The 26429-nt window shown below is 40.3% G+C and overlaps 4 protein-coding genes across 10 annotated transcripts; 2 read left to right on the top strand and 2 right to left on the bottom strand.

Annotated features, from left to right (window-relative positions):
* The first annotated feature begins 1147 nt into the window (after positions 1–1147).
* On the top strand, positions 1148–13769 carry Siz (schizo). 4 transcript variants are annotated; one of them, XM_064073534.1, is made up of 7 exons: positions 1148–1559; positions 10062–10319; positions 10370–11633; positions 12058–12532; positions 12585–12779; positions 12851–13021; positions 13073–13769. In XM_064073534.1, exons 1-7 carry the CDS (start codon positions 1363–1365, stop codon positions 13282–13284), a joined length of 2772 nt encoding a protein of 923 aa, XP_063929604.1. In that variant the 5' UTR covers positions 1148–1362; the 3' UTR covers positions 13285–13769. The 4 variants fall into 4 exon arrangements, with proteins under 4 accessions (XP_063929604.1, XP_063929607.1, XP_063929603.1 ...); XM_064073537.1 differs by lacking the exon at positions 1148–1559 and adding an exon at positions 2024–2909 and having other exon boundaries at positions 13068–13159; XM_064073533.1 differs by lacking the exon at positions 1148–1559 and adding an exon at positions 2027–2909.
* A 330-nt stretch (positions 13770–14099) lies between these two features.
* Lanb1 (LanB1) lies at positions 14100–23051 on the bottom strand. 3 transcript variants are annotated; one of them, XM_064073107.1, is made up of 20 exons: positions 23028–23051; positions 22304–22362; positions 21680–21772; positions 21574–21630; positions 20553–20681; positions 20130–20382; positions 19397–20079; positions 19160–19348; positions 18607–19112; positions 18152–18556; positions 17725–17917; positions 16910–17674; positions 16658–16857; positions 16510–16606; positions 16268–16459; positions 15788–16221; positions 15381–15731; positions 14985–15331; positions 14795–14936; positions 14100–14737 (listed from the first exon to the last, which is right to left on the bottom strand). In XM_064073107.1, the coding sequence occupies exons 3-20, from the start codon at positions 21744–21746 to the stop codon at positions 14273–14275; spliced, it is 5475 nt and encodes a 1824-aa protein (XP_063929177.1). In that variant the 5' UTR covers positions 21747–21772; positions 22304–22362; positions 23028–23051; the 3' UTR covers positions 14100–14272. The 3 variants fall into 3 exon arrangements, with proteins under 3 accessions (XP_063929177.1, XP_063929178.1, XP_063929179.1); XM_064073108.1 differs by lacking the exons at positions 22304–22362; positions 23028–23051 and adding an exon at positions 22105–22276; XM_064073109.1 differs by lacking the exons at positions 20553–20681; positions 23028–23051 and having other exon boundaries at positions 22304–22645.
* LOC135141737 (putative GTP-binding protein 6) lies at positions 22743–24755 on the top strand. Of its 2 annotated transcripts, XM_064073112.1 has the most exons (6): positions 22743–22812; positions 23005–23230; positions 23306–24152; positions 24203–24407; positions 24453–24552; positions 24602–24755. In XM_064073112.1, the coding sequence occupies exons 2-6, from the start codon at positions 23106–23108 to the stop codon at positions 24726–24728; spliced, it is 1404 nt and encodes a 467-aa protein (XP_063929182.1). In that variant the 5' UTR covers positions 22743–22812; positions 23005–23105; the 3' UTR covers positions 24729–24755. The 2 variants fall into 2 exon arrangements, with proteins under 2 accessions (XP_063929182.1, XP_063929181.1); XM_064073111.1 differs by lacking the exon at positions 22743–22812 and having other exon boundaries at positions 22882–23230.
* On the bottom strand, positions 24747–26178 carry LOC135141738 (uroporphyrinogen decarboxylase). Its single transcript, XM_064073113.1, has 5 exons — positions 25931–26178; positions 25704–25882; positions 25499–25654; positions 25150–25449; positions 24747–25100 (listed from the first exon to the last, which is right to left on the bottom strand). The coding sequence occupies exons 1-5, from the start codon at positions 26040–26042 to the stop codon at positions 24783–24785; spliced, it is 1065 nt and encodes a 354-aa protein (XP_063929183.1). The 5' UTR covers positions 26043–26178; the 3' UTR covers positions 24747–24782.
* Between the last annotated feature and the right edge of the window lie 251 nt (positions 26179–26429).

Genomic DNA, 26429 nt, shown 5'->3' with positions numbered 1-26429 from the left:
TCTGTAACTGTTGTTTAATAATCGACCTCTACTCTTAGATCATATAATAAATAGATACCAATACTCAAACTGAAAGCTGTGACTAGACATGAAGCTATCTGTTGTCGTTTTCTACGTCAAGGGGAGTAGTATAATGCTATCCTTGTGTGATCACCACATCTTCATCTTTGTTATATGCATTTCATCTGTATATGTCTATTTCACTTCCATCCTTGTACCGCACCAGCGCAACAAATCGCTTTTGACAGATGTTTCTTCTAACCTCTCTTTCGAGTTGTTGTACAAAAAACAATTTTAGAATTTAGAACAAAGATCCTATGGGTGATGTAGTCATAAAGGATGACAATTGCTGCCCAATAATTTACTATTCCTTTCGTTATCTACTGTGAATTATTTATAAAATCAAGCTGTCAACATCTTTCTTCCTAAGTTAGTTCAGACATACTTCCTAAAATTTAGGCGCGCAAAATTCAAATAGTGATCAGGCAAGGATAGCTTCATTGTAATCCCTCCATGCACGAGAGAGATGTGTGACAGGAGGATGTCGTCACAGGCTTTCCTAGGGAAAGAACACGGCGTGGTGGTATCTATTTATTATATGATCTAAGCCTCTACTTCGATTTTAAGTTACAGGGAAAATAAAGTTCAAGAAATCAAGTTGTATAATTTATCAAAAAGTTGCCACTTTAGGACATTAGAAACGTCAGCGCTCAATATAAATGAATTATAATCTATAGTTTTTTGTTAAAAAAAACCCTTTCTTGTTCTTTGCTTTTGATTTGATGTGTTTTCTTTAAACATGCTGGTCTCCCGCGATGACTGAACGTCGATGTGGCAATAATGCTGTCATCTGTTGGCAGCAATAACAAAATCAATATTATCTAAGTTTTAGATACTCACATTATTTTGTTCTCGTTTCAAAATTTGTCTATATTTTCTCAATGGTGGATAAAAATTCAACTTATGAAGATTCTATCGATATTTTTCTGTGCGATTTTATGTGAAAACGGTTTCTGTCGATATCAAAATTTGCTGTAATTCCTGTCAAAATATATGTATTAAAAGTGTGCAGATGGCGTCACATGTGCGACCTTCTTTATCCCGTTTTGTCTCATGCATGTAAGATGTGACGTAAGAGAGATGGACGAATAATAGTGACAAAAACTCTGGAACAGTACGGCGCGTTGTATTTGGCCTGTCAATATCGTTTCAGTATATGATGTCATAATTTTTTTTCGAATTGTTGTATTAGAAACAAATCAAAACTCGTATGGTTCGTGAATGAAAATGTCCGTGTTATTAAAAATCTGGACAGTACCGTAACATAATAGCATTGTGTAGTGCGAACAAAAAGAGAGTGCAATGGCAGGAATGGATATCGATATAAATTCGTTGTTGGCCCACAAAGACAACACTATTCGGGAACAACGGGACCAAATAATCCGGCTGAAGCGAGAACTGGATGGTGTTGCTAGCGAAAGAGATCTCCTGCTGTGTGAAAACAGCAACCTCAGATTCGAATTGGAAATGGTGGAGCTGAAACGACTGCAAGAAGAAAGGTGAGATGGGTGAAAAATTGGTATAAACAGCGATTTTTATCGTTAGGGCATCAAGGGCGAAGGTTTCCGCGAGTTTGGTCACGTCAGCCCGAGATAAGATTTATAGATTGCATCTAGCTTGATTGTATTGCAAATATTTAGATTAAAGCGTGCCGATAAATTGGCCAAGATAGTTGTTTGAGTCGTTTTATGGTGTTTATTTTTTGTTGTTGGGTTTGTTGTGGTTGTATTATTTATAATTCTAGGACAAGGATGTTGTAAAATGTCATAAACGACGCCTCCCACTGACACGGCTGCAGTACGCATGCGTGGGAACGTCGCGACGCCGACCGTTCACACGGTCAAAGAACATGGCTTTAATTAAATTAACGTAATGGGCTTAAGTACTTCGATTGGTGGTGACGTACGACCCGATTGGGTGTACATCAGGCTTGTGTTGTTAGGGGTTTTTGGTTTTCACCACCAGTTCATTAACCTCGGCACTTTGGTGGCTCCTGGTCGCGGAAATACGCGCTTATGGTGCCACAAAGTGTCATATATGCCACAGTCGAACGTATTGATTTCTAAATAAGGGGAAAGTGAACGGATATCCTCAGGCTAGTCTATACTTCTATAGCGCTGTCATTTTTCAAGCGATCCTTTAACTGTACGTTTCTTGGTATTGGTTAAACCAAACGCACCCACACGTTCGCGGTAATTGCTCGTGCATCAGCCTTGACGTTTGTTTGTTTCGCGCACATGTCGCGTCCTCCTCCTGGTACCCCCATTAGACTTTTTCCACCCTTGAGCCCCCCAACAATTCGTGTTCGTGTGTGTGTGCGCTACCAGTCTTCCACCTCGACAACACAAACTTGTTGTTTGTGTGGTGATGTAACACCAAGGACTGTTTAGTGACGTCAAATACCCCGCTCTCCTTAACTGTGCCGATCGTTCCGAGGCACGGTCAGCTGACATTTACAATCGCAGTTTCTACGTTAACAACCCTATGGTCGCGTGGTCCTGTGCTTCCCCCATTTCCGGCCAACAGTGATTGGCATAAACCAGTAGAAAGTACCACTTTTACTATCGCCGTGCAAGAGAGTGGACGTGTAATCATGAAATTTGTGTTGTGAGTGCTGTAATGCGTGGACAGTCGCCAGGGGGTTTTCCCCAGCCCTACGTCAGAACGACCCCCGTACATGCAGTCGACGTGTGCGATCGGACTGTCGTCAGGGTTAGACGCACGGGGGTGCAGCAGGAGCGGATCAGGGTTGTTTGTACCACCAGAAGACAGCATGTCAGTCGACTGGTTACTGTCACCGACGCCTGTCATACCCTACCACCCTTCAGGAAACATGTCACTGTCATCAGGTAATGCCGTTTCCGAGATTTCTCAATGTCATTACGAGTGCTCAAGAAGGAAATGATTCAGGCAAATTGTCGTTTATACGCATTTGGGTACACCATATAACTGTTACCGCGTCCACTAGACCTGAACCGAGTTTTTGGAAAAACTTTTACATGGCGACTGGTTAATGACGTTGATTGGTAAATTGTTTCAATTATGTTTTTAACAAGGATAATGGAACAGTACAAGCTGCGCGTCATTGTTGCTGTTTTATCACGAAACTTTAATAAAAAAAACTGCTAATTAACTCTCCCAAGTTAAGTGGTTAATGCATTGATAACGCTAAACAATCCTAGCCTGTTCGTCTCTGCACGCTATCTTACTTGCCACAGATTGCGACACACTTCTATTATTAATATAATTAAGTACTAAAATAGAGCAATGAATAAATTATTGAACGCATTCTTGACCGAACCACTTTTTCGCCTCGGAAGGGTAGCAACTTTTATTTATCGCTGCGACAACCGAAACGAGAAAGAAAATAGAACATTGAATAAATTATAGAGCGGTCGGAGTCCATTAAACTCTCCACGAGTTTTAATTGTAGAAGGACCACGGCTAATGTTTGTACACGGAAACGCAATCATATTTGTTGCACAAATGAATTATTCAACATGGTTGTCACATGACGAGACACGAGGAAGTTTCAATTCGGATGGATGTCTGTCCAAAGTCGAAATATACCCGTGACAATCCGCCCGAGTCTACTAAAAACATTACGATTACGTGACTAAGTGATTTCAGTCACGAGAAAAGCCGCCACAAATGGCACTTAATAAAGACGTGTTTGTGTATCCTCCCGAGTTTGTTTGCTTTTAGTTAATTTCGGCATTAAGGAGATATTTTAAGTGTGGCTGGAAGAATAAATACCGAGAAAAGCAGCCGCACGAGTTCGCAAGAGAGGGTGGTGTTTGGATGGTTCACAGCGTTTAAATAGTGTTATATAAAAGGATGTCCCTATTTGGTGCTTTCAATCTATGTAATTGCTTGTTAATTTGAAAAAATTTTGTTTGCACGCAGTCGTGTAATTGTTTCATGGAAGCGACACTTGTTTGTTTAACAAGTTTAAAAACTACACTGGAAAATATCAGAAATTTGCAGAGTGGTAACCACAACGTTAAACAATGTCGCATAAGACGAATATTGTTCACTGTATGACTAGACTTTGAAAAAATATTTTAGTACTTTGTTGCAATGGGTCTAAAACGAAAATAAACATGTTTACACTATCGAAATTCTTTTATTTTGCTACAAAAAGACGGATAAAAATGGATACAGGATTTGCCGCTCGGAACGAATTTTCATAGACTCTTTGTTCTCTTTTGTGGCGAGGAACAACAAATGTCATAAAATGTGAGAAATATTTTTATTACCACCATCTTTCCTGATAGATACCAGTAACGACGTGTTGCAAAACGAAAGAGGGTCGTTGCTTCAGTCTAGAGAAACGCATAAAATTTATAGGCATTGTGACCCAAGATAATGGAAGATGGCAAAAATCCGTTTCGATTATAACGAAAAGCAAATTTTCCGCAGTTAATATAATATTGATACACTTAATGAAATTTATAATAGATGTGTATCTAAAGTACTACAGATCGATCAGTGAGATAAAACTAATCAAGGTCACAAATTTGGATTCGCAAATTAGAATCATGCCATTGTTTGATAATGATAATATTGAATCTTTAATATTTTTGCAACGAAAACGCTCACCTGTGCATGAACAACCACAAGATCGAAGTGTCTTGATATTACGTATCGGTAGTTGTTTTGTGATTTTAGTGTGTGCTATTAGGATTTTCAATATTGTGAAAGCTTCTTTCTGCACAAACGGTTAACAGCTTACCATTGTAACAATGTTAAAACCTGCAAGCCTTTGTTGTACCCATTAACCGGAACGGCCCTCACCATAAAATTGATTTTGACAATACCAGCCGGGGGCGTTTCTTTTCTACGTTTGACGGAAAGGTGTTAAACCATCACTTAAGTCCCATCTGCGTTTGTCAGTTTTTCTGACATAACAAATACTATTCTCCACTTGTTTGGCGACATAAACTTGAAAGTACCACGCATTTTTTGGTTGTTTGTGAACTTTGGCGACCTAATTTATACAAATAACAGTTCATTGATTTCTAGGTTATGTTGACACTTTTTGAACTAAACCATTGTCAGTCGTTTTTAGTGTCAAACCGAATTTGATAACAGAGCGAAATTTTCTTCTCTTTCTAGTAGTTCTTACGTCATAGAACAACATTGGATGAGTCACTTGTACCTTTTAAATCGAAAATTTAAATCCGAATGTGAGGCAGTGTGACATTTTGCGTCGGTTCGATTGGCTCTTCCAATGAATCATGGTGTATAGGTGGGTGAGGAGGGCACGGACCTCGTTGTGCATGTACCGTTGGGGTAATTAACATGCGCCTACCGTATTAGTTTATTTTTGCTTTGTACCTAGGTTGCTAATGCGCCATTAAACCTACATTTGCTTAACTGTAGTCGATTGCGTTTTATATGTAACACTTCGGTCACGTTACGCGGTTTTTACTGAGACAGTTTTCACTGTGAAAGCCTGGTTTTTCACGCCCCTGATCGTATTTTGCAATTTGTAAGTTTATGCTGTGACAGGGTTGCCGGCGACGTGGCAACTATGCGAAAGTGGCGAATGAGGGTATCGGACGGCGTCCCGATATAGTCGGTACCCTAGTTTGATAAGCGGAATGTAGGTACCTTATTATAATAATTGCTTGCATGCTACTATGCTGGGCAGTATCTAGTTAAGCAAACTTTCTGTAATGAAATCAAGGTTGAGTGGAGGAAAAAAGTGGCTTTACGCGTTAATTCGTTAATTAAATCAGATTAATGTATCGAGATCTATAAATTAAATGGAGTAACTGTAACGCTAATTGGTAACGCTTAATTAGTTGTTCAGACACAAAGCATTAACACGCACCCGTCAAATAATATATAAAACTCGTAACGTTATGTCACCTGTTGGACAGATGTTTTTTCACAGATTTAGAAAATCTACATTTGTCATAGCACACGAACGTTGAATATTCGAACAACTTTCTCCTTTATCGTTTAATTATACGCAATTTTAGAATGTAAAACAAACGGACTTTTTCCTAATTTGAATTTATTTACACATAAATGCCATATCGTTTACTGTTATTATGTGCATCGTATCGATTGTATATGCATTGCTTGTGGCGAACTTCCGTCTTCGCATCACTGTTGAACGTCACTTTGACATTTTGTTATTGTACTGCCTATACAAACAACTAACTTGTGTCATTTCATAGTTCCATTTCAAATCAAAACACCATCGCCATACATGCGCGAAATTAGGTCGTTCATTATGAGTTCGCCAAACAACTAAATTTGAGCTATATTTTTCCACAAACAAACCGTTCACGCCTTGACCAGAAACAAAACCCGAAACGAACTAGAATCCATGACCAGCCTTGATCACTTTTTAGCGTTTTATCGATCAGTCTGACCCAAATTTTGATAATGCAGTGGATTCTGTAAGTGACGCGTTAAATTTATGCCGTTAACATTTCCAACTGAACTGTAACAATTTTCTAACGCCGTCGCGATCAATAAAACAGTTTGACTTTCCATACGTCACGAAGGTAGTGTTATCGGTTTAGTTGCTTAGGAACGCATTGAACCCGAGTGTCTTGTGTAGCAAACCATTGTAGCGAACTTTTTAATGATTAAAATAAAGTCGGAAAAGGTTTTTGGGTCCGATTTTTTTTTTTTTTTTTTGTTTTTTGTTGGTTCGACTATCGACTAGCTCGTGAGCCGGATTCGTTCGTCTGGTCTTCCGTGTCCTAGGCGGTTACGCTCCCGTTTGCGTCACTTGACCGCTGCAGAATCAGGAGTGGGACTAATTATCGGAATATTTGCAATATTTGTTATCGAATTAGTGACAGATATTTTTTGCACTTGTTTGGTAACATTACAGCTCTCCGGCAGCTGGTTTATGGAAGTTGTCGCTTATGCAACGAACTGATATTGTGGAACTTTCTATGATTTCAGCAGCCAATAAAGTCAGTCGACATTTTCGTCACGAATTCATTCCGTCCATCCCGAAATAGTCAACAAATTAATTTCGCTTCGACGAGGAAAAGAAAAACACACAATTGACGTCCGTCATTATTACATTCGAACGTATTTCGTTGCGTATGTACGTGGCTAATTTTAAAATTAATTGCTGAATTAGGCGGGCGGAAATTGCTGCAAATTATCGAGGTCGTAAAACCGTACAAGTATATGTCGGTCGGTTTTATTTAAAAAGTGAAAATTTTCGGACGAGAGGATGTCAATATTTTAAGAAAGTGGATAAGGGAAGGAAGGGGGACGAAGGTATTCGAAAACATCTGCTTTTCGTTCGGTCACCACACGCCACACATGCTTAGGGCCGCCACCTGCCGACCCCTCCCTTTACGCCTCACCTCAGGGGTTGCGTGACGTGCTTGCTGGACACGTGCAACGTGTCGTATCTTCGAGAAATACGGCCGACGGACCTGGGGGGTTTCGTTCCCCGAAAGTACAGCGAGTTCGACAGAAATGGAGTAATTTCGACGTGCAGAGGCTCCAATTTAATTGTGGACTTTGACCGAGCGGAGAGTGTTCGGAACAGAAGACATAAACGCGAATCAGTAAAATCGCACTCAGTTGTGTCCGAACTATATTTGTAGAATTTGTAAACGGTAACTGCAAGAGTGGCGATCGTGTTATTTGGTTCCGTTCTTTTGGAACAGCTCGTACTGTCAGTACCACTTTCGCAATTATTCCGCCGTGTATGATTTTGGTGTAATAAAAAACGTCCACACAACTAATAATTTCGGTAAATGTCGCTTCCTGGAATCCCACAATCAAGGCCAGATTTGGTGAGATGTTGCGATAGCAAAAACACATTGTCGATGAAAAAAGAGGCGATTTCCCGCAATATGGCGAGCTAAAGGTCGCGGCACCATTGTCTATTTGTTCATGAGTAACCTAATAATGTCACTGAATGTTTCCAATTGCTCAAAATGTAATAAATTCAGGTTTTAAGAGTTATGTCACGTTTGTCGCTTGAAAATTTTCTGTGATGATGAAACAAACACATGATGCCCGTGTTACCAAATGCGCCAGCTGCTCTTCTTCGACCTTATTTTTTCTTTATGCTTCATCTGACTACCTGTGATTTGGGATTGGAACCATTACCATCTTGATTTTAGTTCGCCAGCTGCCTCCTTAGGGTGTACACACTCGAGACTGTGTTACCACAAACTGTATATGTTTATTTTGTTTTATGTGCCAGTGTTCACGTGGTGTTCACGATGATTATATGCATATCAGGATTTTTAGTGGGAAAGTAAGATTATTATTATTATTATTATTAGTTTTTTCGTTGTGGTCAAAGTGAAATAAAATTTACCCCACGGCTCTTCGCGGTTTCATCCATCACTAATGTATGCAGAAATGATAATTTATTCTCTCAATTATATCCATCCTGTAGCAGAATATAAACAAACCGTGGTTTTAATTTTTCGTAATTAAAATATTTAAATTAATCAACCCCGGTGCATGCTTCACAAGAATTTAAAAATAGAAACTTCAAGGTTCAAGGATATCCGTCATGTTGAGAAATACTCTGATTCGGTTTGTAGTACTATCTAATCTTGACGCGGATTTAAAAAAAATGACAATCATGACGCGTTTTGGTTTGCTTCGTGGTTATATTGCTGCAACAATAAACATTAAGTTGGAATCACTTCCGGAAAACGTGACGTTTGACAAAAATGTATTTAATAGGTCGTGGGTATACGTGGTTTCGATTAATACTTTCCTTAAACACTACTTACCACGATCTAGTTCAAAAAACGAAAACGCATATGGACTTAATAAAATTATTATTCGAGAGCCATGAAACCCGTATTGTTTTTAACGTGCTATTACTACAACTACACTGGTTGTTGCGTCACTCATGGGATTAAGACATAGTTTTTATATAAGTTGTGTTTTTGCGACAACGTTTCAGAGTATGCCATTTTACATTGTAAGGATTATTCTTACGGGTGATCTAACGGTCATTCACATTTTTTTAAGTCCACCGTGACCTAAAACGAATTCCCTGGTAAGTAAACGTAACCTAACATTCGTTTTGATTTTAACAAAAAAAAAAAAAAATCTTATTAAATATAATAAGCATCTGGATTAGACTAGAAATCGTAGACAAACATATGGAGAAGCTTATTTTTAATTAGATGCGATGTCAGAAACAGCAAAGGGCGCTACAGGCGACAAGGATTTAGCGAAGTTTGGGTTCTTGACGTTGCTATTTGTGTTTAAGAAATTCAATAATGTAGAGAACAGCCTGAGGGATATGGAGTGAGCGAAGCTCCCTATTGGAGGCTGATAACAAGTTGGCGAAGCAAGAAGTTAACTTAATTGAATAAAACAAATCTGTTTATTGTTGTCATTGTCGACGATCGCGACAAATATTATACATGCGTAAACGAAGCGGTTGATTTGGCGTCCGTCTTTCCTTTAGTTTTGGTTCGTTTTGGCCGCGTGAGCGCGTAGTGGCTGCAATATTATGTAAAAGCAATCCCGACCCCGCTGCACCCTCGCGTTTCCTAAAAATATAGTTTTAGTGGATTGGTTTGGTTCCGAGCCCTCGCCACACCCGAGCCCTGTACATAAACATAATTAATCCAAATATAAGACGTCAAGATGACGCAACGCGATTTTCAATAGTGAAAATCGTGCGAGGGGCGTTTAGAAATATGAGTCGCGTCGTGTCTGTTATAAAATTTTCCGTCGTTGATTCGAGTGCTTAATTGAATTTATGTGTACAGTCGTCTTTTTGTGCAATTTAACCAGGTAAAGAAATTTGAGTTTCTCTTGTTTTATTTTCATGACATTACGTTTATCAGGTTCCATGATTGTTTTACTGTGTTTATAAAACAGTTGTGACATTAAAATGGTTTTGTTGCTCGCGTGGTAACAGGTCAATAACAGAAAGTTCACAGCTGAATTCTACAAGGTTATCCGCGATATTTTTTACACTATTTGTTCTTGCAGCGTGATCGTTATCCCATTGTTTATTTTTTCAGCTTTCCACCGAAAATGGAAAGGTCCCAGATAGTGAATTCGATGGGTTCTTCTGATCACATTCAAGAACAAACGTACATTCAAGCGCCGAGTTTCGTACAAGCACAGAATTATAGCACTCCAACTCCGAGCCCTATCTACGCCAGAACATCCCCCAACAATTCTACGTACGTCAATGTAAGCCAGCCTCTTCAACCCCTTCACAAGAAGGGCTCTTTGCGGAACGGAGACGTCTTGAAGAGGTCGAGGGTTCAGACAACGTAAGTATGAGAGCCAGCCTTTGGGACAAACCTAATTTGGATGAATTTAGATACGAACTGTCTCAAGACATCCTCGATAAGCAGATCGAAGTGCTAGAACGAAAATACGGCGGTGTAAAAGCACGAAATGCAGCCCTCACGATCCAGAGAGCGTTCAGACGTTACACGCTCCTTAAAAAATTCGCAGCTATCACAGCTATGGCCAAAGCCGAGAAACGTATTAGTCGCCGCTTTCCTCCGAACACTGAAGACTGTCGTAGCGCAATCGGTGAGACTGAACAACAGTGCCCTGAGTACGTTAGGAATTACGAAGGGCACGAATGTTCGACTGTGAGGGTTCTTCCGGTTAGATCGATGTCGCTGAGGGAGAGAAGAAACATTGACAATATGCCGATTCCACGGAGCCAATCCGGTACTCCGACCGTGTGTTGGGAGAACTATTCCTCTTCTTCTCTTCAGCATTACTATTCGCCCGTAGACGCGAAATCCGACTCTGCCGGAACTCAAGTCACCGCAAGTCCTAGTTCCTGTAGTACTCCCACGACTTCCACGAACGGTTACACGCGCACTAGACATTTAAGCAGTAGGAAAGTACCGCCGGAAGTACCGAAACGAACTTCGAGTATCTCGTCGAGGTCTATTGATCCCAGACATCACAAAACGAACGGGTTAACCAAAACAAACGAAAATGGTTCGCTGTCGAGTGTCCAAAGTTCCGGGAGTGACAGTAGCATATCGACCGAACGAGTGCAATGCGAGTTCTCGGGATCGCCAGTTTGGAAACGTAAAGGAAATCACATTTCTGAGTACGCTGAACCGACTCTGGAAACAAGCTTAGGGAGTATCTCTAACACTAGTACGTCTACGTACACTCTGGAGAGAGTTAATGAACAACAAGCACCCACTAGCTACAAGATAACTGAGACTATAAGAAAGAGACAATATAGAGTGGGACTTAACTTATTTAACAAGAAACCAGAAAGGGGTATTACGTATTTGATACGTAGAGGTTTCTTGGAGAACTCGCCGCAAGGTGTGGCGAGATTCTTAATTTCGAGAAAAGGACTGAGTAAACAAATGATAGGTGAATATTTAGGAAATCTCCAAAATCCGTTTTGTATGGCCGTTTTGGAATGTTTTTCAAACGAGTTAGATTTGTCGGGTATGCAAGTGGACGTGGCACTTCGTAAATTCCAGCAGCATTTCCGGATGCCCGGGGAAGCACAAAAGATCGAAAGACTTATGGAAATATTCTCGCAGAGGTACTGCCAATGCAACGTAGATATCGTCGCACGTTTAAGATCTCCTGATACGGTGAGTCACTGATAAGATATTGAGAGTAAAGTAAAAAGTAAATAGCGCAACGGTTAAATTCCACAGAATTACCAAAGCTTTTTATAGCGCGGCAACACCTTTGTCTTTATCTTCGCACATGCGATATGCAAAAGCCATTATTTGCATACTATTGGTCAAAGAATTCATGCACAAAATACTTAAATCTTCAACCAGCAACATAATTTGTGTCAACGGCGTTCTGCTTGAAAAATCACATGACCGAATTTGAAACTTTCTCCATTCCCTGATACCGAGAGAACGACTGTTTTACAATAACGTCGTTGATTTAAATGAAATTTGTTGTTTTTGACGTAAAGGTCAAAGTCTCCAAGGGGTCTAGCGACTTTGGCCCTTACAGTATGTTGGCATCGAGCAGCACGTAATCGTCTGTTTGTTGTTTCAGATTTTTGTTCTCGCCTTTGCGATAATCATGTTAAACACCGACCTCCATACACCAAACATCAAGCCTGAACGTCGCATGAAGCTGGAGGACTTCATCAAAAATTTACGAGGAATTGACGACTGCGGTGATATAGACAGTGATATGCTCACGGGCGTTTATGAACGAGTTAAAGCGAACGAATTCAAGCCCGGATCGGATCACGTCACACAAGTGATGAAGGTCCAAGCGACCATCGTCGGTAAAAAACCGAATATGGCGTTGCCGCATCGCCGACTAGTTTGTTATTGCCGATTATACGAGATTCCTGATATTTACAAAAAAGAAAGACCTGGTGTCCACCAGAGAGAAGTGTTCCTTTTTAACGATTTACTCGTCATTACGAAAATCTTAAGTAAGAAGAAATCCTCGGTTACGTACACGTTCAGAAATAGTTTCCCTTTGTGTGGGATGTTGGTTAATTTATTTGAGGCTCCCCGTAAGTTTATGACTTTTTTTCACGACTTTGTGAAGTAGCACGCTTTGTTTAGATTACCCATATGGCATACGTTTGAGTCAGAAGGTGGATGGGAAGATCTTGGTTACGTTCAACGCCAGGAACGAGCACGATAGGTGTAAATTCGCGGAAGACTTGAAAGAGGCCGTCAGTGAGATGGACGAGATGGAGAACTTGCGGATCGAAGCGGAGCTGGAGCGGCAGAAGTCGAACAGAGGAACACGGACAGGTGGGTGTCCCGCAAGGCTCCCATCGGGGGCCGCACCTTTTCAGCTATAAATTTCGAAATTGTGTGTGCAGGCACCGAGAATCGCGACAGCGGGGTGGCCGACGTGGAAGTGTGCTCCTACCAGTGTCAGTGTGCTCAGAACCAGGCGCTCGGAGGGTCGGAGTGCGCGGAAGAGGCCTGTCATGACACCCAGATCAAGCGCTCGGCTCTCAGTAACTCGTTGTTGGATATCCACGAACAATGTAAGTTGCTTGCGTTGGATTGCCAACCAATTAGTAATTTTGTCAGTGTAGTTGCAGGAGAAAAGGCGCAGCGCCGAGGTAGTGTGGGTTCGCTAGATAGCGGTATGTCCGTTTCATTCCAGTCTACGTCAGCTAGTACTTGTTCCCGCTCTGATAAACTAGCTAACAAAGGTAAAGCAGGTCTGCACAATCATCAATCATTCCTAGGAGGCCTCTTTAACAAAAAACCGAACAGTGTGGTGGTGAAGTCGACCGAAGTGTAACTGTGAACAATCCAAATATTGACTGTATAGGTGTAGTTCTTTTTTGAAATTTAACTTGTGCATGTTATGAATAACCAAATACACTTTCACCATTTATAAGTGTTACCAAATATATTAATTATGGCTGTCTAATTTCGCCCAGTGCGTACTACTTAATTTTTGTTAATTTGTTTTTTTCTTTTCTTTCTTGTTACAAAGGCAAACTTAATGTCCTTTTTACTGTATTTGTTATATTTATTATCGGCGGTTTGACGGCTAATCAACATTAAGGTTGCCTTAAAACAGCTCTCTGTCTTAAATGGCATTGAACATTTGATAATTGTCTTCTAATGTTGCCTGTAAAGGATTTGTAAATAGTTAAATTATTGAGAGAGCAACATGTTCTAGTCGATTGTAAATATATTAGCAATCTCTACTAATGATATTAAATAATTTAAATGTATGTAATAAGTGTTTTTTTAATAACTAATAAACAGTCAAACCTTTGTCAGTTCTTTCCTTTGCGTCAGTTTGATCCACGCTTCAAATTGATCTGTTACTCCGTAACAGACATTTTGTAAACGTGCGCTGATGCTCCTTAACGTGGTTAAACCTCTTAACCTTTAAACCCCCTTCCAAAGTGTGTCTATGCACATAAAGAACTTTGAACCAACGTCATCTAAAGGCAGTTCGATGCTGCGTGCGTTTTATTGTCTGAGATTCAAATTTAACCTCACTTAAAAGACAGATGTGTAACTAAATTATGAGTCACAATCACAATGTAAAAATTTTAGTGGCATAGGTTATAACAACGTACGACTTATTACAAAACAGAGTAAATAAGATGAAATTTTATTAAAATTATTAGCAGATTATACATAAAAAGTTTCAAGTATAAAACGCTAAACGTGTATGTACAAGCTCATTGGCACTACTGGTTACAACAAAAAAGTAATCCTAATCCTACGTACGTCAAAGAAGGCAGTGAAAGCTACATATTTACATGACATTAATTACACTGTTTATAGTACTGGACTCGTTCTCCAATCTTTGCATTGTAGCCATTCATTAGCCTTATCAGCTCTTGCAGTTTGTTCTCTAAACTCTCTAAAATATCATTTTGGGAACTGTTTTCTAACTTATTGATTTCTTCTTCAGTGCTTGTCACTTTGGCAACTAAATCCCAAGCTCTCTTAAATAAATCGGTAGCTTTGTCTTTGGACAACTGTACTTTGTTTAAACTCGAGGACAAATTTACTTGTGCTTTAGTATATTGTGCTTGTAGGCCGTTAAAGTTGTCGTATGTACCTTTAGCTTTTTCTAAAATGTCGGAGGATTCATTAACAACACGATTAGCATACAGCCCATTGTTCGTTATATTTCTTTGGAGCTGATTAAGTTGGTCTCCCAACTGCTGTATATCATTTGAGGTGGTACTAGTTTTTTCTTGTGCAGATTGAGTTTGTCCGTCAATCTACAAAAAACAATTGCACATAAATTTCTAAAAAACGTTTCAATGAACACACTATACCTCTTCTAAGCGCTTTTTAACAATTCCAATATCTTCTAAAGCTTTATTAATGGCCGTTTGCGCGTTCTCTTGCGCAACATTCGTACTTTCAAGAGCCGTATTCACATCTTCAGCACCCGTTAAAATTCTGGTGGCGTTTAACCTGCAAACAGTCATTAGTTTTCTCAACGAATCTTTTATTTAAACTTACTTTGCATTTTCGGCGTTCTCTCTTAGTTCGTTAACTAGAGCTAAGTCATCCTTTGTTTCTTCAATAATTGGGTCTATGTTTGTTAAATGATGCACAGCTTCTTTTATTTTATTCGCCATTTCTGTAATCTTCTCAGGCTCTAGATCAATCTTCATCGCAAGAATCTGTTTCGTCAAGTTCTTTATATCTTCAGGTTTTGTGTTATTCTGTGCCATGAACTCCCGAATTTCTTTTTCCAAATTACGGGCGCTATTCAACGTATTGTTCGACCGGATTAAGTTAGATTGCGCTTTACTGAAAGCATCCTGGGCTATGTTTCTAGTTTCTGTAGAATTAATTTGTGACACCTAAAACACACAGTTATTTTAGACGTTACAATAATCTTAAATTAATTACGTTTCGGATAAAGTCGTTAGCCATTGCCTCCTTCTCTCTCAAAGCAGCTTCTGTACGATTTGCCAAAGTCAGCGCAGTTTTGGCTTGTTGTTTGGCTCCGTTTTCGCAAGAAATCGAATCACCACAGGTACCACAACCAGCACCCCCGCAGATCGAATCGCACGGGTCACCTCTACCGTCACAAATTAACCCATTCAAATCCGGCAAGTCTTTTTTAAGACTATCCAACTTCTCATTTAACTCGTCCAACTTTTTCTCATTGTTTTGTCGTTGCTCTTTAAAGTTATTTAACGTTTCATTGATTGCATTTTCCGTGGCTTTAATCTGACGTTCAGCATCACTGATCGTCTCCTGAAATCGCCGCAAACAGTGTATAACTTATTAAAAATCGTTTCTAGTATTCATACCTCCGTTCGTTCCGCCTTATGAGCTGCCAAGTCGGCCTTAACCTTCGCATCTTGTATTAGCGTTAAAGCCCCCTGAACGTTAGCTTCTTGAAGTTGTGTACCGTTCACTTCCAGCTCCTTTGTTTTGTTTTTTAGGTCTTCGATTCTTTGTTTCAGGTTCTTGAGCTTGAGTTCTGTTAACAACATATTCTCTTTGGTGTTGGCTATAGACTGATCTAACTTCTTGACACCTTCATGATCAGTTTTGTTCACTTCCGCGCGTAAATTCTCGAGCTCTTGGTCAATCGCATCTACATTAATTTCGTGAGTGTTACTCAATAGTTGTTTGATTTCGTCAAGCTGGAATTGCATATCATCAAATTCTTTTGTATAGGCCCCAGTCGCACCGACTTTTTTGATGTCACCAGCCCGGGTGATCATGTCTAAAGTTTGATCTGGAAAAAATATATAGTCAAAATGTCTGAATCTCCGAGAACTTACTCCGTGTTTCCTGTAAAATGCGGTCCCAGTTGTCGAAACACTCTCCACAAGGTGTGCACTCGGGTGCCTGCCCTAAGTAACCCCTGTCGCATCTATCACAGTTGTACCCTCCTATTCCCGGTAGACATCTGCAAGCCCCCGTCTTCATGTCACACTGCAAAGATCGGGAGCCTCTTGCGTCACACTTACACTCTGTAAAGATAAAACAACAATGTGTGTGACTTCACACGACTTGTAATTACCCCGGCATTCCACTTTAGGATCTCCAAAGAACCGAGCCATGCATTCGTTACATTGTCTTCCGCCGAATCCAGGTTTACAATCGCATTGTCCATCGAACTAAAACATTCATTTGAGTATCGTGGTAAACCAAGTGCTATATTTGTGTACCAAATTACACTGTGAACGGAATGACCCTTGCGGATCACAATCACAAGCTTCACAGCCTACACCGCTAGCTATCTTCCAGTGATTTGGAATACAACCGTCGCATTCTAGACCCGTGACGTTAGGAAGACAAACGCATTGACCTGAAGATGGATCGCAAGGGCCAGCCGAGCTATTAGTACCCAACGGATTGCAAACGCACTCTACAAAAAACAAAAAATAACCATCATCACAATGGATTCTTGAATGACTGACCTTCGCACATTTGGTCCTCTCGGTATCGGAAGTACCCGGGTCTGCACATCTCGCAATGATCGCCCGTGGTGTCATACAAACATTGCTTACACTTTCCTGTGTGAGGATCGCAATTTCCAGGTTTCAATACATCAATCTTGTCATTACACTCACACGGCTGACACGAGCCGCCTGGTTCTTCTGGATTTCCGAAATAGTTATCCGCGCAGACATCACATCGCGAGCCTGCGTATCCTTCCTTGCACTCGCAGATGACATCTTTGGTGTGCACCTCTAAGCTACACCGTTCGGCGTAGGAGTGATTGGACCCTGGAATACCCGGACAGGGACAAGGTCGGCATGGAATATCCACGTTTAAGCGCGGATCTCCGTAGTACCCTTCGATACACTGGTCGCAATTATGTGCTTCAGTATTGTCTTTGCAGTTGAGACAAGCGCCGGTCTTAGAATCGCAAATGTCGGCATGGCCGTTGCAGTCACAACGTTGACAGTTAGGGAAATTCCAGAAGCCCGTTCTACACTGGTCACATTCACGGCCGTAGGTGTTCGCGCGACATTTACAATGGCCTGTGGTTGCGTTGCAGAAGTTGTCAAGAGCCCCAATACTGTTACAATCACAAGCTTTGCAACCTTCGGGCCCGAAACCGTAGGTACCCGGGGCACACTGGTCGCAACGGCGACCCACGACGTTGATCTTGCATTTGCAGTGACCCCCATATTCGTCACAGATTTTACTCACGGAACCCGTAACGTCGCACTGACAAGCTATAACAACAATTAGAAATAAAAGGGTTTGTAGGTTAGAAGGAACATACAGAAAGCTCCGTTGAAGATGTACGCTCCAATACTGCTGTAATATTTTTTACAAACTTCCGGAATTTGACCAGTGTGGATTAGATAAGGTGAGTACGACCCGCAATGATTGCGTTCGAAGTCAACGCGTCGGGCTTCAGCGGGAACGGAGCCATAGAACCACGGAATTTTTTCAATTCTTGGCAGCAGCACGACCTGCGGAAATGCCACAAATTACAAATTAATACATGCTGAGTCAGTGTAAGATGAATCTCGTTAAACGGTTCAAGACTTCCGCTTTGTTTTATGCTTATGCAGAGGTTATTCTCCTTCCGTATTCGTATTGTATACAAAACAAAATAAAATTGTGGTGTGAATATCGCATTAATGCTGAGTTAGCGTAAAATTCAGCTGGCGCAGCACAAACAACATCACGATTGAAAAAATTACCGAATCAATCAGGACTGAGGCCGACGGCGTATCTCGTTCGTAATTCGACCGCCTAAACGTCAAACGGATCTTGTAAGTTCTTCCGGCTTCTAAACAAATCGGTGGATACACCGTCACACTTCGGCTATTAGAAGGTAAAGCTACTCTTCGCACGTCGTCTCTTGCATCACGACACGGACCATTCGGATCGACAGGACCAGGACGTTCCAACGTTACTTCCACTTCTTCCCAGTTACTCGGCAACGTGGGTTCATATCTGACAACAATCTCGTAATCCATTCCAGTTTGTATATTATCAACGGTAAATTCGATGAAGGACCGTTCAAAGGCTTTCATAAAACCGATTCCGGTCCAGGTAACTTCGGAACCATCTCTTGGGGGTTCTCGGATGACGACTTGGCAATTCTAGAAAGCGGTTACAGGAAGATGTTTACCAAACGACGATAGGTACTCACGGGTGAAGACCTTGCAGATTCCGCTTCGTACAACAAGAAGTCTAAGCTTGCAGTGTAATGTGTTTGTTTTGGGATACTGCAAGTTCTTCCAATCATCTGTTCTCTACAGGGGCACTGGCCACTAATAACATCACAGTTATTGTCGTAGGAACCGCCAGGATCGCAATCACAAGGTTGGCAACCGTCGCGTTTTTCAGAAAGTCCCCAGTACTCAGGAAGACACTGATTGCAGTCACGTCCGGTGACGTACCGCTTACACGTGCATTCTCCGTTGTATACATTACAACCTTGATTGTCGACTGTTCCAAAAATGTTACAAGTGCACTCCTGGCAACCCTCTGGGTTGCTCTCCGTGAAATTCCAGTACCCGTTTTTGCAAATATCGCATCTGCGTCCTTCCACGTTAGCTTTACAGTAGCAACTACCCGCAACCAGCCCGTTTTCTGCATTAGTGTTTGAGTCACAAATCCCGTTGTCCAAAGAACCGTCAGGATCGCAGTCACAAGCTACAAAAAGAATACAATTTTCGAAACACAGTAGTACTTTTACATACGTCGACACACTTCTGGATCTTGGATATCCCGATCTGGATCTTTGTAGAAAAAGGGTTTGCACTGTTCGCAGTTGGGACCCATGGTGTTGTGTTGGCAGCCATCGCAAACCCCGCCACTGATGCGTCCGGTTATCTCATAAAGAGCTGCGTCGAAGTGACAACTAGTTGCGTGGTTATTGCAGTTGCACTCTACAAAAACACAGTAAAACTGAGTTGGGGGCGGGATTACTTACACACTTTTACAAGCATTGGTTTGTTTTCCTATGGCTGGTCTCCAAGGTAAGTCGTTGAAAAAGTCTTCGCACTTTTCGCAGTTCCGGCCTTTGGTGTTGTGGGTGCATTCGCACCGCCCGTGGACCATGTCTGGTTTAGGTTCGATTCCTGGTAGTGGCAGACACCTATTGGCGTGACCGTAGCATGAACACGATCCTCGGACTACCATGTCAGTGATGGCATAATAATACTTCTCTTGAATGTCCTCCCGCTTGTCGAGAAGGTCATCACCGAGAGTGTGTAATTTCGTGAAATTTATCCTCAAGTTGGTCATTTTGAGCAAATTTTGGACTTGTTCTGAGTACGGGTTGTCGATATGGAGCGTCGGCGGTAACACTCTGTAGATGATTTCTCCGTCAGTTGACGGATCAAGTCCGGAGTAGCGAGATTCGCAAACGACGTCTGTTAAATTATGAGGGTAACGTTCTCTTACATGAGGAAAACTCTCAGCACAGTTATACGCAAAATATCTATAAACGTGCCAAGTTTGCTTAAAATCGTAAGATCGTTCGATTAACATAGCGGCAGGCCTGAATGTCTTGAACGTGATAATCAGATGAGTGAAATGAAACTCGGCTTCCAAGTCCAGTTGGATGTACACGTTTTCTTTGCCGTTTTCCGACTGCCACCATGATTTTTGTCGAGTTCTGTAAAAATCCCACTGACTGCGCCATTTTCGCATCTTTGAAAAACTTACCCTGGGTACATGCGGTAAACGATGTTACTAATATTATGGTTAAATAAGGGATTTGGTTTGTTCGTGGGTCTCGAATCACATCTGAAACACTTCTTCCTTTCTTCCAAATGCGACACTATACAGTATCTCTGCTGTCCGTGGAGACCACAAGTCGACGAAGCATACAACTGGGGTTCTCTACCTATTAACAGGTTTCCTGTTGCTGGATAACACGAACTTTGCTCACATGGGTGCAATTTTACTGGCACGTAACCTAAAACGAAGTCAGTGAAGAAACTGCAGAAACGAGGGTGAAGAAAGACTAGTTAGTTTGGTTATTGATAAACCGACACCACAATCGTCACACCATTATGAGCTTCAACTATTAGTGATTGTAGCAGATAAAAAGCCCACACCTCATTTTTTTATATGAGTTTCACCCACCATGACTATGACCGAACCCGTATGGTCGACGATAACTGAAGACGTCGGTCAAGGGATGAAGGAGGTCGCCCTCTGGGTATTCACTATCAATATCAGGAGGTGGCGGTTGGTCACCCCTTTTTATTGACGCTAATTGAACAAAAGGCTATATGTTTAAGAAAAGGTCATTCGGTTATTACACTGCAGGCAAGGTGGACTGAATCAAGGCCAGTAGATTTTCACTATTTTAAGGTACTTAAGTCATTTCGAGTGTATTTTCAGGTACATGTTATGAGGGAGGTTTATGGCTTGCTATTACTCTATTAATAATCTCCAGCTGCAATGAACGCATACGTGAAAGGGGCAATTTGTTCCGGACTTTTGGTGCGTTCTTTTTTTAATTTCGCTGATTGAGTTTCAGTTGTTATGTCTGGCCATATTCAGTCCTGGGTTCATAAAACGATATAGTTGAAAATATTGCGATTTTATTTTTACAAATTTGGTTCGGGAATGGCGTTCCATTTTAATTTCATAGTACTGCTAGACACTTTTTTTGTTAAAACAAGAAAACCGTTGGTGAATTTTTGATTACAAAATTATTGACATGTTAAATTTAAAAACTATAATGTGGATTTTTTTATTTCCAAGGGGCCAATAAGGTGAGAGTGTGCATCACATCTGTCAATAAAACAGGCGACAAACACAAACAAGGCAGCGACTTCCGACCGGTGCTGTATAACTTGTTCATTAAACTTTAATCAGCAACTTAAATATAAAGTTATCTAAGACAACAAACAGAAGAGCGGAAAATTAGATTCAAGTATTCACCGTTTTCAACATATTTTTATCAGTGTTAGATAACGATTCAGCAACATTGGTGTTCTATTTCAGTTAGACATAGTAAAGCCAATAGAAAAAGTTATCGTGTAATAAAGCTGTAAATTTTACGAACTAAAAATAGATCGAAATTTATAAAAAGTGGCGTCACGGAAAATATTATACAACACATATATTATAACAAGAAAAAAAAAAGGGAAAATACCTCCGGTTGGATTTCCTCGTATCCTTGCGCCCGGATATTGCCCAAATACGTGGAAATCTGTAATAGTCGTTGTAATATGACATACACGGTGATTCAAAATACGTACTATTTTGTACTATTTGGAGAAAAATCAGGGCGAGAGGAGTCCACATTGCCACTCTGGGCCGCGACATGGCTACAGACAGACGAACGGGTCACCCTAAAGAAAACAATAAAATGTATGGCTTAATGCTAAAACACAGCAACTTTAGATTCTAAAATAGTTTCAGTTTCAGCGTCCGTTCTAAAATGGAAACTATAAACAGTTGTTCTGTTTTTTAATTTGGAACGAATGAACATAGAAGGCAATAGCGAATATTGTGCCGCGAAAAAAAGTCTGAAATGGTTGAAGATGAGTTCATTCATTAGCAATAAATGTGATGAATGACATCACTGGTCTGAAGCAATGTTTAGATGCAGACCTATTAGAATAATTATAAAGTGGTCGTGAAAATACAGCATGGTCCGGAGGTTGTTTACCTCCGTGTTTACCTGAAAACACGTGCACATGGACTGAAATAAACTTAAACCAATCACACCACACGACTATTGAAAATGCAAATTTACAAAACATATCACTGCTTATCCGCCTCCGAGGGCGACGGCCGCACTGTCTCTTTCCTGGCCAGGATTTATGGCATCGGAGTCGGATGAACACTTTTTAAACATGCACAAGGTCTTATGGACTTACCAGTCGGGAAGTTGGCCGTCTGTCTTCTCTTTCGCCTGGGGCGTCCTCCTCCTACCTCCCTACACAACGAGATTCCTGCTACAAATTAAAACCGAAGCGAAATGCGCTCAAGCTCAGCTTACTCGTGGTAATCTGAGTTAAAGAAAACATGTGTTGTACACTTGTGAGCAGATGAATGGGACGCGGCGCGCAAAAGACGCTTTCGAACCCTTATCACAACAATTTCGGCCAGTAAACCAATTTTTGAGGACACTGACTCCAGTGATTGATCTTCGACACTGTTATCACCCCAGAATTACTAATTTGTTACAATGCTTGCAAGACCCGGACAACATCTTTTCACGCTATCGTTGACGCGCGCTACAAAATGTACCACAATCATATTTTTATCGTTTCCGAGCACCAAGAACTTCCTTAGCGTAGGAGACGATAATTCACATCCGGAACGTCCATCCCATACATCGTTTCATCTTTTTGCCAATCGAAATAAATCATCCGCGCTGCGCTCGGTAAGTTTGAATTTTAAATTTTCGCGCGCGGGGATGTCATGCTCATGCGCACTCAGTTTGTTATTGGAATGTTACAGCCTACTATGTTTTTCGACTATTACTAATTCTAAGTCATTATTCTTGTTATTTATAAAGAGAAATGCGTTGTTAGAAGGACAAGGGTTACTTAGAAGACAGACTTTTTGTTTTAAGGAGTGATTCAACTTCTTTATTACCCTTTTACGAGCAAAGCGTCACCGCTCCACTGGATACCATTTGGATGATAATTACCCGCGGAGGCGCCAATTTCAAAAATGAACATTCTGAGGCGACTCCCTCTCGTGACGCAAATCAAACCCAAATTAACCCTCCACAAGGGATTCTTTTCGCAAAAACGAAACGACGAACGTTTGTACGATGAAATTTTGAACGACGACAGGTAAATAAAAAAAAATACATCAGTATGCTTTGAATTACAAACAAAAAACGAACTGCCACCACTTTGACATTTCAGCGAGTATTTATCATTCACAGAAAAATACCTTAAGTTAGACCCTTCCAAGACTTGCTACATTATCCAACCGTACGTGAAATGGGGCCCCCAGAAAAAGGAAGGGATTACCCCAGAGGAACAACTAGACGAAGCTAAAGCCCTAGTCAACACTCTCCCCTCTTGGGATGTAGAAGACACCATAACAGTCCCTTTAGAATCCCTTGACAAGAAAGCCCTCTTCGGTTCCGGTAGTTTAGAAAAACTACGCCAACTTATACGTGGAAACGCTGGTGTTAACGCCATATTCATCAACGTAGGGACATTAAAAAAATCTCAATTGTTAAATTTAGAAAAAGAATTCGGTGTTCCGATTCTCGATCGTTACAAAATCGTTATGCAAATTTTAAAATTACATGCGGTTTCTAAACATGCCAAGTTACAAGTAGCTTTAGCTGAATTATATTATGTGCAGAGGACGACGTTTCGGGAAGAGAATTTTGGCAAGCCAGAGCGTGAAAAAGTCAAATTGATGTTTCAAAATCGGGAACAGAAATTAAAAAATGCAATTAAAGAATTAAGAGCTGAAAGAGCGTTACTGAGAAATAAGAGACAAAAAATTGATTATCCAGTGGTTGCTGTTGTTGGATATACAAATGCGGGGAAAACTTCTGTCATTAAAGCCTTAACAGGAGAGGAGAAGCTTAAGCCTAGGAATCAGCTCTTTGCTACTTTGGATGTTACAATGCACGAGGGGATGTTACCATCAGGACTGAAAGTTCTATATGTGGATACCGTGGGGTTTATTTCAGATATTCCTACAAATTTAATTGAGTGTTTTGTAGCAACTTTAGAAGATGCGGTTTTAGCTGTAAGACGAATTTTCTTTTTTTGTCTGTGTTATAAAAAGATACATTGTAGGATGTAATATTACATGTTGAAGATATTGCAAGTACATGTTTTGAATTTAAAAGAAAACATGTTTTGGATACGTTACGAGACTTAGCAGCTAAAGCACAAACTTCTCATGTTTTGAATAAGATTGTAAGTGTAGGCAATAAGTGTGACTTAGTACCAAGGGAAGTAAATGTGGGAATGTTAAAAGTATCATCTAAGAACGATATTGGTAAGTTTTGGGGTGATCTTTCAAACAACAAATACGTGATTGTAGGACTCGACGTTTTGAGACTCAAATTAGAAGAATGTATTTTGAGTAATACCAACAGAAAGAAGTTAAAAATCAGAGTACCAATAGGGAGCGAGGCCATAAGGTTAGTGTCATATTAATTATTCCTGTGCCCTTAATTTCTTCCCTTTTAGGTGGCTTTATAAAAATTCAACTGTAATCTGTGAGATCCCAGACGAAAAAAATAGCCAATTTGTTCTAGCAGATGTTATCATAACCCATGGCAAATTATCACAATTTAAACATCACTTTTCACCCTAGTGTGTAATGTCAATAAAATTCTTTCTACAAAAACTGATTCCCTTTAATATAAAGTCAAATTTTAACATTGTGCACAGTTTCTATGAAAGAGTAAACCTTGTCAGGACAGACATCTGGGTATATCCCATGTCCCAAATTAACAATATATCTTTGGGTCCCAAAGTCATCAATCATTTTTTTAGTGAATTTTATCAGATTATCTTCAGAAGCATAGAGAGCGCAGGGATCCAGATTCCCCTGAACTGTGACGTTTTTACCTTTTAGTAATTCTCTAACAACTTTGGGGTCCACTGTCCAATCAATTCCAAGAACTTCATAACCCAGATCAGCTTGCTCTGGAAGACAATAATGGGCACCTTTTGCAAACAAAACCTACAAAAGAATTTATACAAATGTTCATTTATATGTAAATGAATTCTACCATAGGCACTTTTTCCAAATTCTTCTGTTCAAGTTTTACAAGCACACAATCTCTAATGTCTTTGATATATGGTAGACAGAACTTGGTGTAAAGTTCTTTATTAAGAACCTCTGCACTGCTGTCAAAAACTTGCAAAATTTGGGCCCCTGCTTCTACTTGCATAACAAGGTAATCAACTATTATTCGTGTTAGCAGATACATTAATCTATGGCAGACCTCTGGGTAAGCATAAAGCCACTTTTTTGCTTTACTCAAAGTTCTAGAGCCCCCTCCTTCAACCATGTAACCCAGGAGTGTCCACTGAAGAAAAACATTAGTATATGATTACATAATTATCTGAAAGACATACTGGAGCGCCTGTAAAACCAAACAATGGAACTTTTCCTTCTAGTTTATGGCGTGTTAAGGTAATTGCCTCTCCTACATATTTTAATCTTTCAATAACACCCTTTGGTTCCAATTTTGAGATATTTTCAAAAGTTAGAGGTTCTGGCAAGACCGGTCCCTGCATATCACAAAATTAATTCCAAATAGTTTCAATGTAAAATACATACAACTCCTGGTTTCATTTCAACGACCATTCCCAAAGCTTGTGGTATAACTAATATGTCGCTAAAGATAATCGCTGCATCTAAATTGTAGCGCTTGATGGGCATTAAAGTTACTTCACATGCAAGTTCTGGGTTTTGGCACATTTCAAAAAATGAATGGTTCTGGCGAAGACTCATAAATTCTAAAATAAAAATCATTAATTGTGGTAACGCAACATTTTAAATTAAACCTGGTAAATAACGCCCGGCTTGTCTCATAATCCATACCGGGAGCTTATCTGGGACTTCGCCCCTCGCCACTTTTAGAATTCGGTCATTTTTTAATTGTGGAAACTGAGACATGTTTACGACTTTAAAACAGACGACTTTTTCTCATATCATCACAAGTTGTGGTTTAATCACTATTACTAATTCCAATGTCACGTAATACATAACCCCACTTCTTTTATTTACTCATCGCATCGCAATTTTTGTTGTCAAAACAAAATTGGCCGATTAGTGCTGCCGCCTCACGGAGCTTTTCGTAGCTACCGCTGACTACGTATTTTATGTGAAGAATGCCGCGCCAAACCGGATGTTTTAAATTATGTTTGCTCTTCTTAATCATTTTAAGCAAATATGTTTGAGTAACAATCTTACAGAAAAGTTAAGTGTTTAATGACTTTGGATGGAGATTTTGTTAGTGTTTAAAAATGTCACGATTATTTATGAAAAAGGTCGAAAATGCTT

Source organism: Zophobas morio, unplaced genomic scaffold, assembly GCF_036711695.1.
Source record: "Zophobas morio isolate AGI-343-1 ecotype UQ-CSIRO unplaced genomic scaffold, CSIRO_AGI_Zmor_V1 ptg000044l, whole genome shotgun sequence".
NCBI lineage: Eukaryota > Metazoa > Arthropoda > Insecta > Coleoptera > Tenebrionidae > Zophobas > Zophobas morio.
This window is presented reverse-complemented; position numbering and strand designations above follow the sequence as displayed.